We start from the raw sequence: 15,683 nt of genomic DNA, 5'->3' as shown, positions 1-15,683 counted from the left end.
CCTAAAACAAAACAGCACACCACCTCTCTCCCCAGGCTCTGAAGTGGAGGGAGTACCGTCGTCGAAACCCTCTTGGGGTAGAGAGGGTCTCCTCTGTCTCCTCATCCGCCTCCGTGTCCGGTAGCTTGGAGTCTCGGAGGGGCGGGGGTCAACGCCTCGTCAGACGCAACGTGTTCGATTTCCCTCCAGCTCACTCTGGACACGCACTGGGACGGCTTAATGGTGCTCATTGCTTTATCGTCAGTGGTGGAACGCTGCTGAAATATTCAGATATATGAAAGAAAGTCGACTTTGATACTCTTTAAATACTTTTTTAAGGAGTTCGACGTCTAGAGAGTGCTTTTATTTTGGGGGTATAATGTGACTCGAATGTCCTCCAAAGGCCTTAAAATGCTCTTATTTTGAAGTGATGCTATGTTTTTATGTGTGTATCTGATTGTGTGTGTGTGTGTGTGTGTGTGTGTCTCTCAGCAATGGGCCTATCAGCGAAGCAGCTTCAGCAGAGCTACAGCGACTTCTTACCGGATTATTTCTCTCTGACCGAGAAGCCTCCGGAGGAGTTCTGCCTTTCCCCCGACGCCTCCACTTCCTCCTCATACTCCTCCTCACAGTCTCACATCTCTGTCGACCTCACGCAGAAGAGAGGTGAGACTGTTCAGAATAAATGTAACTGTAATCTCCGTTAGTTGATGATTATAAAGGAGGTTACATCTGAAGTCAGACCTTTTAGGATTTTACTCAGGAGGGTTTTTTCCTCATTTTTTAATATTTAACATGTTACTGAATACATATATTAATGTTTTTAATTCTTTGAAATCAATATTTTCTTATATTTAGTAAATTAATCATCACATGAGCTTAAATGGAGTCACAGTATCAATTAAGCTCCATGTCAATCACAATCACCTTGCACTATTTTCCCTCCCTTCATATCGCTGCACGCTGCCGCCTGCTGACAGCTGGGCACCATCCATCAGCTGTTTCACAGTGTTAACATGCGAGGATGTTATACAGCTTCATGTCAAAAAACCCAAACTATAAAGTTAGACCGCTTCGCCTTTTATACAGTCTATGAGCCTGTCATGCACCTCCTAAAAATCCCAACTACGCGTCACGGCAACGCGGACCGCAAGGGCTGTGATTGGTCCGGTCAAAGCGTCAGTTCCTCCGGCAGTTGCTTTATTTATTAATAATGAACAAAAGGTATGTGTTTCTGTTATTAGCACACAGCGCAATGCTACATGCTACTGTGACCGGAAGATAAACAAGGATACAGATAGAGAGTCCTCTGAAACCACACACACACACACACACACACACACACACACACAGTCATCCCCTAGCAACACGTTCCCTTGACGCATAACTTCGAAAGTACAACGACGGCATAGAAGCATAAATCAGCCTTAAGTAGTAATCTGCAACCTATTACATTTCTAAAGTAACCTTCCCAACCCTGGTAGCTGTGTGTATGTGCGGTGTTAGTCTTTAAATATTTAATTAGCTAAACGCTCCAGATATCGACCTAATGGCACAAACTCCTTTGCTGCTGTCTCTGAGTGTTGATGCTGAGTTTGTAGAAGGTTTCACCACAGTTTGACTTTTCCTGGAGCCATTTTTAGAAACTCAGGAACTTAATAACGTTATTATATGTAATTGAAGGACAGGAAACTAGTTCCTTTTCTACTTCCTGCTCCTGTAGTCGTACTTTTTATGGCTCATGATCTTTGGGTCCCACTCCAGCATCTAGACAGCTCCAGCATGTGTTATGTGTTCATACAGGAAGTTGTTGTGAGTATAAATATAAAATTAGGGCAAAGTTATGTAACGTACTTCCTGAGTGATCTATAAAAAAACGGATAAGAAGATTGTGTCGATGCAGCTGCACTAAAACCAAAAAAATGGACCGAAAACACTCAGAAAATTGTATAACCTTTCTATCAGTTTACCATCTCTGCATCAATCAATCAGTCACACTTTATTTGTAAAGCACTTTTCATATACAGCGATGTAACACATTAAATTACAAACACACAAACACACACTCTGATCCACACACAAACAATAAATCACTTTTATAAATAAGACTCACACAAACAGGAAGTGAGGAAACGCTGTCATAACTCTCATGAATCAGTAAAGAGGAAACACTAGAGGAAGGGTTAAATGTAAAAATTCAGAATAGTCTAATAAAATAAAATAAAATAAAATAAGAGATTCATAAAATCACATGCAGAAAGTATCTCATGCTCACAGATCAAACTAAAACACTGAGGTTTTACATCCTGAGTTAGATCCGAACCTCCTGAGGCTCCTGACTTTCTAAACTATTTATCTGTTTGTGTCTGTCTCTGCTTCTCTAAAAGCTCCTTTTGTTCTTCACTCACAACCCATTTCCTCTTAATATGAAACTCTAGCAGAGTAAAGCTTGTTTTATGTCATATTTATTAGGGCTGTCAAACGATTACATTTTTTAATCGAGATTAATCGCATAATTTCCATAGTTAATCACGATTAATCGCGTTTTGAATTGCATGTTTAAAATCCTGTTATTTTACATTTCAAGGCAGTTTTAAGCCCATAATGTAAAGCATTTCTTACCAGAGTGTCTTAACTGGGAATCAATCACGGCTCTGCTGCGACTCCCACACTCCAAAATGGTCCTTTGGTGGAGCTGAGGCTCGCTTGGCTGCACCTGGGTGTTTAGCGTGGAGGTGCTAACTCAAACTCGACGTACTCCGGTGGTAGTTAAACTCCGTTTGACACAGGTTGCATTTTACTTTTGACTTGTCAACTGAACCGTCTGGAAGTGTTTTAAAATTAAACAAGCCGTTCAAAAGTCCAGTAGCTCTCTTACTTTCCATCAGCGCGGTAGGTTTACTGCAGGAGGCCACTTCAAAGGATAGCGCTACAGCTAGAGGAGCCGTCTACGGGGGAGTAGAAGGGACAAAAAGGCTTGCAACATTAAAATGCGTTATGGATTGCATTAATGTAATCACGATTAGCATATGGTGGTACATATTTCTAATGTAAATTATTGTTTTAATGTCATTTTTTTTCTTCTGATTCAAACAGTGAGCCATTAAAACTCTTCACAGCAGACAGAAGCAAATAATAATGTATAAATCAGCAGCACAGTGTGGTCGTCAAGAGCAACAGAAAGGGAAATTATGTCACTTAATGGTCCTTTAATCAAGTGGCTCTCGGTGAGGAAAGCCTACTTGACTTCCTGTTAGAGGCTCTCGAGGCAGCGCGGTGATGTGAGATGAACAAAGAGAAATATCCTCCTTTACATTTCACCGGCTTGTTCAAGTGTCGCTGAGCACGACGCTGAGGGACACTTCTGCTAATCAGATGATAAAATATGTTTTTATTAGTCGGAGCTGGATCGTGAGCTTTTTAAATGTTTTGTAATCTTCTCGCCTGCTTCAGATTTCAATATTTCAATTTAGCTCTAATGCCTCCAATGCAGGGGTGTCAAACATGCGGCCCGTGGGCCAGAACCGGCTCACAGAGGGGTCCAATCCGGCCCACTTTCCTTCCTGTCTTCTTTTCCTTCATTCTTTCATTCCTCTCTTCCTTCCTTCCTTCCTTCCTTCCTTGTCTTATTTTCCTTTCTTCTATTCTGCCTTCCTTCTGTTTGTCTGTCCTTCCTTCCTTCCTTCCTTTCTCCCTTCCCTTTTCCTTCCTGTCTTCTTTTTCTTTCTTCCGTCCTTCCTTCCTTCCTTCCTTCCTTCCTTTCTTCCTTCCTTCCTTCCTTCCATCTTTCCTTCCTTCCTTTCCTCTTTTTAATGATCCGGCCCACATGAGATCAAATTGGGCTGTATGTGGCCCTTGAATGAAATGAGTCTCCTCTAATGCCTCCCAAAAAGAGTTGCAGTGACTCTGTGACTTATAGCTAAATAAAGATAATTAACCAGCTCTATTTTCTCCGTTTGCTCCGTCAGGTTTGGTGAAAGCCGTGAATACAGCTGTGGATCTGATCGTAGCTCACTTCGGCACCAGTCGAGACCCAGATGTGAAGGTGGGAGATTTCTCTCTTTCCTCCCTTCTTCTGTCCTCCTTTTCTCCTCAGTCCTTCCTTTCCTTCCTCTGTCCTTCTTCCCTTCCTTCCTTCCTCCCTACCTCTTTTCCTTCCTTCCTGCCTCCCTCCTTCCTTCTTTCTTCTGTCCTTCCTTTCCTTCCTTCTTTCCTTTCCTCCCTTCCTCCCTCCTTTCCTTCCTTCCTTTTTCTTTCATTCCCTCCCTCCTTCCTTCTTTTCCTTTCCTCCCTTCCTTCCTTCTTTCTGTCCTTCCTTCCTTCTTCCTTCCTTCTTACCTTCCTTCCTTCCCTCCTTCCTTCCTTATTTCCCTCCTTCTTCTTTCCTTTCTCCCTTCCTTCCTCCCTCCTTTCCTTCCATGACTCAAGGACAACAGGAGGGTTAAATGAAATTATACCTCATTTTTAAATTAACTCCTATTGTCCTCCTGGGTCAAAATTGAGGAAATAAGTTTGGACCAGCAGGATTTGGTCAGAACTGTTTCACCAAAGTCTGGAAAAGATCTTTATGTTCTTAAAGTTTACAGGTTCAAATATAGCACACCTGTCTCGACCTCCTCCTTCTCAAAGTGTCTCATGAAATATTCACTCTCACGTTGTTATTTTCAGAAAAATATTTTCCCTCTTTAGTGTGTGTGTGTGTGTGTGTGTGTGTGTGTGTGTGTGTGTGTGTGTGTGTGTGTGTGTGTGTGTGTGTGTGTGTGTGTGTGTGTAATTGTGCCTCAGATGCACCAACCAGCAAACACATATGTTTATTTTCAGAAGTTTAATTGGTCTCTTGTGACTTTTTTTAAATCTTTATTTCAGTGGCTTCAACCAGGAAACTGATTTCTTGCACATAATGTTTCTCAGAGTTCAGATCAGACAGTCGATAAACTAGGCCGAGAATCTGTCTAATCCTGAGAATGAAAGCGCAGAAAAAATCCAGTCGATCGTTAATCATTGATTTGTTTGCTCGCTGTGAGTTCAAAGATCATAAATTGACTTTCAGTTTCTTTATGTGGACGATAAACTCACTAGTAAAATAATAAATGTTCAATTCACTTTCATTTCACATCGTCCTTTGCTGTTTCCTTCCAGGCTAAACTGGGCAACAGCTGGGTGAGTCCTAACGTGGGTCACCTGATCCTTAAGTACCTGTGCCCCGCTCTGCACGAGGTCCTGCAGGACGGGTTGAAAGCCTACGTTCTGGACCTGATCATCGGCCAGCGGCGCTGTCAGCCCTGGAGCCTGGTGGAGGCGTCCACACAGCTGGGTGAGAACTAGTGGGAAAAATAAATGCACACAGTGATTTTAAATAATTCTGACAGCTATAGGACACTTATGGACAACTTGTGTATATTTGTCTCCGTCAGGCCCGTCCACGCGTGTCCTCCACAGTCTGTTCTCAAAGGTGAGCCAGTTCTCAGAGCTCACCAGCCACAGCATGAGACTCAATGCCTTCATCTTTGGGCTGCTCAAGTAAGTTTCTCTTTATCTCGTCTCATCTCATTTATAACAGTGATTCTTGAAGGTCTGGAAATGATTAACCCTTTACATACTGTTCATATTCTGACTCATAATTCAGTCTCTACACTAATTCACATTCATAAATTCCCCCATCAGTCATTAATACACATTTGATTAATCCTTCTGTTTGATTAAAAGACATTCACCGTCACTATTTAATGGTCCAGGAGAACAACAATGCTGATTTGTACATTTACATATATAAAAATGTGTATCCGCTGCATAAAAATTTTAAAAATGCATCTTATTTCTATTAGTATGGGGTCACATTAGGAAAAGTCCACCTAGCAGAAATGTGTTTTTGGGTGTTTTTCTCACATGTTAAAAATGGGTTAAATTTGACCCTGATCAGTATGTAAGTGTTAAAGGAAAGTCACAACTATCAGTTTATATTAACTGTATATCAAATGAAGATTTGCTACCAAAGATTATTCCAAATAACTTGAGAATATTTGATTTATTTCAGCCTGAAATCTTTGGAGTTCTGGTTCAATCACCTCTACACACATGAAGGTAAGACTTGGTTTTTAACTCTTACTAAGTTCCTAAACCTGGAAACATTAGCAGCATGCTCGAAGACAGGGGTGTCAAACATACGGCCCGTGGGCCAGAACTGGCCTGCCAATGGGTCCAATCCGGCCTACTGGATAACTTTGCAAAGTATAAAAAATTGCAGAAAAGTAATTTTAAATTTTTTCTGCTGCTTCAGAGATTTGTTTTTTTCACTCATAAAACTGTCTGAAGAAAACAATGAATTCATATTGTGGTTATATTTAAATCATTTATATTATATATTGAATATCGTGCAAATTGTTGTCAATCAGCAGCTTCTTTATAGAATAATCTGTAAAAAAAACTGAGACATAATATTGTTGATATTGCATCCACTTTTCTTAAGATATCTCAGGCTCTTTATCTGTTTTGTAAATATAAACTTATTATAATAAAGTTTTAATATATATATAATCTATTTTTGTACGTTATTATGAACTGGTTTTACTGGTTCGGCCCACTTGAGATCAATTTGGGCTTTTTATGGCCTTTGAACTCAAAATTACTAGACACCCCTGCTGTAACAGTTTCAATTACCCAGATGGATATTAGCATGACGTCTTACCCCCTCTGTTGTTTTTCTTCTTTCAGACATTATAGCAATGCACTATAACCCCTGGGGTTTCCTCCCTTTGTCCCACGGAGCCTGTCAGCCGCTCTTTGAGGAGCTCCTCCTCCTGCTGCAGCCGCTGTCGCTCCTCCCCTTCGACCTGGACCTGCTGTTCGAGCCTCACCTCCTCCAAAAGGGCCAGGAGCAGCTCCGTCGTAAGGAGCAGCTCTGCTCCGCGGGCCAGAGCGTCGACCAGTCGTCTCGCTCCACCTTCCAGCTCATGAGAGGATGGAGCACCACCGTAAGCGAGATGGTGAGGGACTCGAGCGGGGAGGCGAGGAAGGAGAGGGCGGGGCTGAGACGAGAGGGGACGTGGCCGAGGATGATGAGGAAAGAGGGGGAGACGACTGAGAGCGTCACGGCCGGGCCTGTCAGCAGACCGACAATGATGGATGTAGGGTTTGCCAATCTTTGGAAGGAGAGGGGGATGAGTGGGCAGAGGATGAAAGGTGTAGGGCAAGAGAGCCAAGGAGAGGGTGAAGAAGGGCAGGAGAAAGACAGGAGGAAGGAAAGAGAAAGGGATTTGGTGGAAGAGGGTCGTCAGCGGCAGGAAAGACAGGCGGGCTGGTGGTATCAGCTCATGCAGTCGTCTCAGGTCTACATCGACCAATCAGCGGCGGGGTCGAAATTCGTCAAGACGGAGAAGAGGAAGAAGTCATCGGAGAGGCGACGGGGACAGCTACCACCCACCAGAGAGGGCGTGGTGGAGGGGGCGGAGTCGAGCCAGGAGGGGGAGGGGTGCGGGAGCAGGAAAAGCAGCAGCAGCTCAAGCGGAGAGTCGGCCGGATCCAGAGGAAGACCCTCATGGATGGGAAGCCCGCCGGAGTCTGTTCTCAACCAGGACAAAGTGACAAAGTCTCTGGAGGTTACAGGGAGCGGAGGTCAAGCTGCAGCCCAGGAGGAAAGCCCCTCACAGGGACAGAGTCTGCGCTGGAGTAGGCTGTTTGGATCGAGTGTTGGATCTCCTACAAGGATGGAGGGAGCTGAACAGAAGGCAAAAAATCAAAAGACAAGGTAGGTTCAAAAGAGAAGTCTGTTATTATGTATTTTTGGTTATGGTCAAAGCTCCAAATCTCCTGAAAGTCATAAGTCAGGGTTTCAACTCGCTCTCAATGCTTCATTTGCAAAGTTACCTCCACCTCTTCCTCAGATTGTTGAACATGCTCACAGACATCCATTCTGCAGTCTGTGTTGTTAAGGTTGTTCTTCGGGTTGTTTGCATTGTGTCCGCTCACATATTTCAAGTAAAGAAGAAGAAAAGTGAAGTTAAATCCTGCCACTATAGTTTGTTTATGGAGCTGCTGGAGCTCAACAACCTATTTGCCCTGCACTTTAAGCATTGATAGAATTAACTTCACATCTTCTCTGCTGTCTTCTTCCCTCTCAGGCCTCCATCAGGCTGGCTCGGTCTGGATAGATCTGTCCTGGACCTTGTAGCTCAGACCATTGGAGCGGGGAACGGGAAGAAGGCGGAGCTCCCAACCACACCGACTCACACCCAAAGTACACCTGCACCAACGTCAGCCCGACCAACTGAATCCAAACAGCAGTCTCTGTGGTAAGAAAATACTTTAAAGTAGCTAATAGGATTATAAAGTATACGGGTCAGGTGATATTTTCTTGTGTCCATGTGGTTTAGTTTAAATTTAAAGGGTTAAAATGTGAAAATAAACGTATGAATAACTTGCACACATCCTTTTTTTGTGAACCCGGCATCAAATTTCTGCTTTTAATCCATTTTGAGAGAATATATTAGAGGATTATGGTAAAAATGTCTAAGTGGTGTAACCATTAAAACTTTGTACCAAATAATTCAACTTGCTTAAAAACAGTAAATAGTCAATAAAACACCATCTCAACTAGTTTGGCATGATCTTACATTATAACTTTTATATTAAATAAAGTTAATGGAATACTAGTGTTCTAAATATTACATTTAATCTGGGTAACCATGGAGACCAGGAAACATTTACAGTATCAGTATAAGTCCACTTAAATACACTGTAGGTGGATAAAGTATTTAATATTTATCATTCTTTTGTGGTTACACCATTTGACATTTTCAGGAGCATTCAGTCTTACTTTTGGTTAAAAAAAAATGGTGCAAATGACATAAAACCAACAAGAATACAAAATGTACATTTTAATAAACCTGATGCTGCTTATTAGATATTTTTGAATTGCTCGTCTTGCCAACCCTTATCTATCACTAACCCTTTTATAATAATGACGACATACAGTCTAATCAGGTTTCTATTCTCTCACTTTTCATTCCTCAGTGAGGTGCGAGCGTTGTGCCACCACATAGCCACCGAGCCCGGCCAGCTGAGCTTCAACAAGGGCGACATCCTGCACGTCCTGAGCAAAGCCGATCCCGACTGGCTGCTCTGCTCCGTGGGCTCCAGCAAGGGTTTGGTTCCCATCATATACGTCACACTGAAGGGGATGGAGGACAGCCACGATGCCAACGGCCTGGGGCAGTGCTGAGCTTCAAAAAAAAAAAGACGGAGGGGATCCCTGCTACTGCGAACAAAAGTCTGTGTTTGGCTGCTGTTGTAAAGCGAGATACTTTATGGATGATTCCTGGAGAGAGAGAAAAAATAAAATAAAATGTAAAAAAAAAAAATACATTGTAGAGAATATGAAGATTATGAGGACGATGTACAGACACATGCAAAGGGAAAGCATGCAGGCTCGAACTCACACGAACTCACATCTACTTCACGGGTACATCCAGACAAGTATGCATGCATACATCCACCAACCAAAAGACCAGTCAAGAAGAAACAAACCCCCCCCCCCCCCCCCCCTCCCCCCCAAAGACTTCTTCTTCTTCTTCTTCTTCTCTCTTTCTCTCCACATGACTGTCCCATCTTAGAAAAAACTACAAAAAAAAAAATCTCTCTCTACTTCAACCAGATTTCTCACAGATGGTAACCTGGTAACCTTCCCAGTACGATATAATAATATACCATGCCTAGCTGCACTTTGCTGTACTGTCTATACATTCACCTAGCTGTGCCACACTTTGAACACAGTGCTCAGTTATTGCCCCCCCTCCTCCTCCTCCCCATCCTCCTTCTCCTCCCCTGCAGTCGAAAGACCGGTCGGCTTGATGTCCTGTCGCTTACTTAGTGCCGATTGATCTTTTTTTTTTTTTCTGTTTTTGTAGAAACCAGTGAATCTTTGCTTTTCAGTGAGATTTTAAAGTGGTTTATTGTAAGCAGCAAAAAAAAAAAAAAAAAAATGGAGTAAATTGTTAACTTCTTGATCCACCTTGGCAGTGGTGTGATTTAGCATATTGTTATTATTATCATTATTATATTAGAGAGTAGTAGAGAAATACACCAGAGTGAAAAGAAGCTAAAAAAAAAGGGTAAAAAGCTGTTTTACATTCTCCAAAAATGTCTGATTTTACTTTTTTTTATTGATAAGCTGAGACAGCTGGATGGATTGATTCACAAGCAAATTGCCTTTTTTTATTATTATTATTATTAGGAGTGTGTCCAAGAAATCGATCCATCAATTAATATCGATTTTCTATTTAAAAATTCGATATCGATTCAAAATTCAGTGAATCGATTTTTTATGTGCATTTGGTTACACGATGACAACATAATTCAAATGGTAAATACACATGGATGCTATCATGCTAGATCCCAGAGTTGAATCAGACTCATGATTTAACTTTACTCTTGAAGAATTTGGTGTCCACACATGATTCAAGTTAAAAAATATTGTCTGACTTACAAAACAGAAACTCTGGGAACATAAAATTGAATCGAATCGAGAATCAGATCGAATCAGATCGGATCGAATCGAATCGGGACCCTGTGAATCGGAATTGAATCGATTCAGGAAATACCCAGCCCTAATTATTATTATTATTATTATTATTCCTCTTTTCTGCTCTCATATCCCACAGTAGCAGGTGTTGGTGGAGGGTTGTTTTACATGCATGCAACCTTGCAAAAAAAAATGTTTTCCCCTTTTTAAAATCCTGTTCCTGCCACATCCTGCACCTCAGCCCCCCTCCCCTCTTCCTTTCCTTTCCCTTCCCTTCCTTTCCTTTCCTTTCCTCCTCCTCCTCTTCCTCAATCTCTCATCGAAGAACGCTTCACGGCTTTATAGGAGGACCCGATCGAGCAAAGTCACGACAGTCTGAGCTGAGTACGCGTGGGTGTTTATCTATCGGTACATATACCGTAAATGCATACATATATATTTGACTTACACATAACGGTGAGTTTTATCTATTTATTGACCTTTTAAATAATTCATTAAAAAGCTGAAACGAAGCGTCTTTAAATGGGACGGCAGCAGAAAAACAGCGGAAGGATGTCCAATGAAAGCAAAGCATGGCTGCGGAGGTCTTTTTTTGAATGTGTTGGGGATTTAAACCCCCACCCCCCCCAACTTTGCAACAAATTGTTAGCAGACGAAATTATTGTTAATTAGTTCAATGTTTTGCATTTTACAGAGAGGTTATGATCTTATCTATATGCCTTAAAGCGCTTGTAGAAAAAACTGAACAGTAGGGGGAGGAGGGAGGAAGGGAGGGGGGTTACACTGTTTGACACTTCAAGGCTGCTGACCTAATATTTGTCCTGACATTATATTTTGTATATGCTACGATGCTACGATGTGTCTAACTTAACTTAACTCCCCCCTCCCTCCTCTCCCCCCCTTCCTGAGATTTACGTCTTCAAAGATTTGAAGTGTTGTGCAGAAATATGGTGATAATATTTTTTGATGTTTAAAGGGAAACCCCAACACATTTTTTTTGTGTAAAAACAAAAAACAAAAAAAAAAAAGTTGTATAATGTGGCCTTAGGTTCAAAATGAGACGACGAAGAGCTGAAGCTGGATATCTTGGATAGATGTTGAGTGTCTACAGCTTGCCCAATCCAAATATTACACAGTATAAAAAGGTTAAAATGTACATTTATTACATAAATGAAGGCTTGTGTAGTTTTTTGAAGAAAAAAAACCATACATAGATATATAATTTTCTTTCAGTTTCTTTATTGTACAGTTTTTATTTTATTTTAAACATTTAATTCCGACAAAAAAAGCATTTAATATTTCATTCTCATTGAACTGTAAATATATTTAAATCCTTCAATGATTCATTTCTGCCATAGAGCTATATGTATGAATGTTATTAATGATTTTGTTTAATGCGTTTCTTTATGTTTGAAATACAGAAAGCAAGAATAAGCTTTAGTTTCGCCAACCTGCTGACCGACCGTAAATTTGCGACTTTGCCCCGTGGCAGCGGCAGAAGGTTTCATGAGTTTCATTTTTCAGTCCTCCAGGCAGTTTGCTGTTCATTGACATCCTGTTCAGAGTTCACATGGGACAGGCGGTAATAAAAACACATAGTAGTGATCAAACCACAGAGACGGGGAGGCTCAGGGCTTGAGAGGAAAAGACAGATTCATGTATGATTGGGTGTTCGATTAGATGAAATGGGTGAAATGAAAAGAGAGAAATAGAGAAGATCTACCTTCTCTCTTTCTCTCTCTCTCTGTGTCTGATCTGTTTTCTCTCTGCTCTCTCTCTCTCTGTCCCTGGCGGCCTCCTGCCTGTAAATACCTTCAGCATCAGTGACACTGCTCTTCTCTCTGTGTCCAGGCTATATGACGTGTACGTATGACATTATCAAACTACTATGGATGTTAAATAACAAAGTGCTCATGTGATCACAAACTCGTATGGCTCTCGTGTCTTTTGTCCTCCAGCACAATTCACCTTTTTGAAGTCGTTCTCCACCTGAAAGCTTTTGATTCATTACATCATGAAACACAGATGAAAGGAAGCTGAGAATAGGTTTTTACTTCCCACAGAGAAATGTAGACAGAGGCAGTGTGGAGGAGAAACTACTTACATCTAACAGCATCACATCATTTAATTACAAAATACTGAAAAAATATTAAAATTAAAATGTGTTATGAAAATGTTGATAATTACAAAGGAGGTTACATCTGAAGTCAGACCTTTAAGATTTTACTCAGGAGGGTTTTTTCCTCATTTTTTAATATTTAACATGTTACTGAATACATATATTCCTCTTTTTAATTCTTTGAAATCAATATTTTTTTATATTTTGTAAATACACCATGACATTTGCTTCAGTAAATCTGAGATAAACCCATAAGGAACACAAATTACATTTTCTTAAAACAAATACAACTGCAACATTTCAAGCCAAAAGTTTACTAAATTTACACGGTTGCCCATAAAGTTGGAATAAAATATTTTTTACCTCTTTCCATGAAATGATTGTGAAAATGTGATTTATTCTTGATAGATAAAGTCTATATATTCAATCTCATTGCACCTAATGTGTATAAATTAGGGCTGTCAGCGTTAAAGCGTTAATCGCGATTAGATTAATGCAATCCATAACGCGTTCATTTTTTAATCGCATTTTAATGTTGCAAGCCTTTTTGTCCCTTCTACTCACCCGTAGACGGCTCCTCTAGCTGTAGCGCTATGCTTTGAAGTGGCCTCCTGCAGTAGACCTACCGCGCTGATGGAAAGTAAGAGAGCTACTGGACTTTTGAACGGCTTGTTTAACTTTAAAACACTTCCAGACGCTTCAGTTGACAAGTCAAAAGTAAAATGCAACCTGTGTCAAACGGAGTTTAACTACCACCGGAGTATGTGGAGTTTGATTTAGCACCTCCACGCTAAACACCCAGGTGCAGCCAAGCGAGCCTCAGCTCCACCAAAGGACCATTTTGGAGTGTGGGAGTCGCAGCAGAGCCGTGATTGATTCCCAGTTAAGACACTCTGGTAAGAAATGCTTTACATTATGGGCTTAAAACTGCCTTCAAATGTAAAATAACATGCAATTCAAAACGCGATTAATTGTGATTAACTATGGAAATTCTGCGATTAATTCTGCCATTAAAAAAATTTATCGTTTGACAGCCCTAGTATAAATAGAAAATAAAAAGAGGAATGTGTCTGAAAACTAAATTATTCCAACTTTATGGGCGGCCGTGTACATGGAGACATTTAATTTCCATAAACAGATTTTGAAAGTACATGACTGCCCCACATTAGTCAAACCATGCAGAAACAGTTTCTGAAGTGGGACGACTTCAAATAAAAAATACTTAAACACATTTTCACATTATTTATGACAAAATTTATATCATTAACACTGATTTTGTGTAAATCCTACATCACTGACCTTTTAGTGGACTTCACGAGGGGTACTTCCTGTGTGACTATTTTCCTATCAGCCGCCTATGACATCATACCTACAAAGTCATATGATTTCTATTCCATGATATGGGGTTGAGAGGATGTGTGTTGGTGTTGGTGCTGAAATTTAGGTGAGATGTTACTTCAGAGGTTATTTCTGGAGTAAACTGCTTGACATTAAGGTGAGAGGATGTGAAAATGTAAATATCTATCTCTTCAGTGATTCTCTTCTCAGCTTTCACACAATGAGTTTATAATAAAACAATCATTAGCATTAAGAAGTATGAAGAGAGAGCGACGGGTAGGAAGGTTTTTTTCTGAGCGACGCCAAAACGTGGTTGGCAAAAAACCCCAGTTGGGGATGTTAGTCACCTTCTCTTCAGGGTTGGTTGTCACATGTTGGCGTTATATACATATATGGTGTGAGGTATATCTACTTCCTTCCTTCTTTTAAGAGAGCAAAATGATCAGGAACTCTGTCAGGAAGATGTGATGCTCAGAGCAGAAGTGAAAATGCTTATTATATATTGTTATAGAAGGACAAAAATGAAGGTATTAGTTTTCCTGTTTGTGTTCTCTTGGTGCAGGTTGTTGTATTTCAATGAAACTAAACATTTTTAAGATTGTCTACATTTTTTATTTTCCCCCATTAAAATAACTCAGGAACAACCAACTGTGTGTGACTACCAAACCACACGATGGGGACGGTTGTCACAAGTTCACAAGACATATTTGATGATCCATATCTTTTAAAACAGAACCAGCTGAAGGAGAGTAAGACTATTTCTATTCCTAGCTAACACTTTAGGCTTCAATTACACATTTAAAGGGAATTTATTCAGTGTTCAGTTTATGAGGAATTTAAAGGAAAGTAAAAAGTATGACTACCAACCCTGTTCTTCCCTATCTTTCTAACTGACAAACAAAAAAAGACTTAGCCACAGTATTAGTTTAATTCAAAACACATTTTTTCATGCATTTTTAACCTTTACTCTAAAAATTATTTCTCATGATCCATAGGAATACTTCAGGTTTGGTGCTGGGCCTGTCCTACAGAGAGTTTTATGCTGCCAGTTAAGGGTCAGACTCTGCAGATGCTACAAAAAGTCTGTGGACCTCTGGTTGAAGATGATATCGGACATGATGGTTGCTATGACTACAGCTGCAGTTGTGGATGCTCTGACAGTACGATGCTGGGGATAAACTACTGCCCTACATGTTTTAGGTATCTCCCCACTTTAACACACCTGATTCTAAGTATTAGCTTGTTACCAAGCAGCTGAAGCTCATTAAGGGATTGATAATGAGTTAATTATTATAATTATAATTATAAAACATAATAGATTATATGAGACAGCTCAGCTTTCCTCTATGGATCAGAGGAAATGGTAAAACTAAGGCTGCAACTGGTGATGTTTTTTCATTATCAAGTCATCTGTTATCTTCTCAATTAGTTGTTAGTTAAAAAATCACTGTTTCCAAAAACCTGAGAAGCAACTTAAAATTTCAACAGCCCACAACCCAAAGATATTCATTTTACTTCAGCTGACTAAAGAAACCAATAAATATTCACATTTGAGAAGCTGGAAAATGATTTTTCTTATCTTGAAAAATGACTCAGACTAAGTAATCAGTCATCAAAATTATCGAAACTTATTTTCTGTAAATCGACTAAATGACTAATTTCTACAGCTTCACTGAAAACATACTGCTGTACTGAAAAAGGGAAATGTGTCATTAAACATATGCTTGTCAT

General features: G+C 40.4%; 1 protein-coding gene and 1 long non-coding RNA gene across 2 annotated transcripts in view; both read left to right on the top strand.

The window, feature by feature from the left end:
* rusc2 (RUN and SH3 domain containing 2) overlaps positions 1-9,500 on the top strand; it is a 56,544-nt gene extending 47,044 nt beyond the window's left edge. Inside the window, exons 5-12 of the mRNA XM_053324943.1 lie at positions 472-645; positions 3,948-4,024; positions 5,119-5,293; positions 5,394-5,499; positions 6,014-6,060; positions 6,691-7,723; positions 8,097-8,267; positions 8,989-9,500. Of these exons, the coding sequence (XP_053180918.1) occupies positions 472-645; positions 3,948-4,024; positions 5,119-5,293; positions 5,394-5,499; positions 6,014-6,060; positions 6,691-7,723; positions 8,097-8,267; positions 8,989-9,196 (1,991 nt within the window). The 3' untranslated portion in view covers positions 9,197-9,500. The remainder of the gene's footprint in view (positions 1-471; positions 646-3,947; positions 4,025-5,118; positions 5,294-5,393; positions 5,500-6,013; positions 6,061-6,690; positions 7,724-8,096; positions 8,268-8,988) is intronic.
* Positions 9,501-10,767: 1,267 nt separating this feature from the next.
* On the top strand, positions 10,768-12,424 carry LOC128364442 (uncharacterized). Its single transcript, XR_008321770.1, has 2 exons — positions 10,768-11,093; positions 11,265-12,424. It is a non-coding gene; the product is annotated as an uncharacterized LOC128364442 (long non-coding RNA).
* The last annotated feature ends 3,259 nt before the right edge of the window (positions 12,425-15,683 follow it).

The sequence above is a fragment of the Scomber japonicus genome, chromosome 9 (assembly GCF_027409825.1).
Source record: "Scomber japonicus isolate fScoJap1 chromosome 9, fScoJap1.pri, whole genome shotgun sequence".
In the NCBI taxonomy this organism is placed as follows: domain Eukaryota; kingdom Metazoa; phylum Chordata; class Actinopteri; order Scombriformes; family Scombridae; genus Scomber; species Scomber japonicus.
The sequence above is the reverse complement of the archived record's forward strand: the minus strand, read 5'-3'. Positions and strand labels throughout refer to the sequence as shown.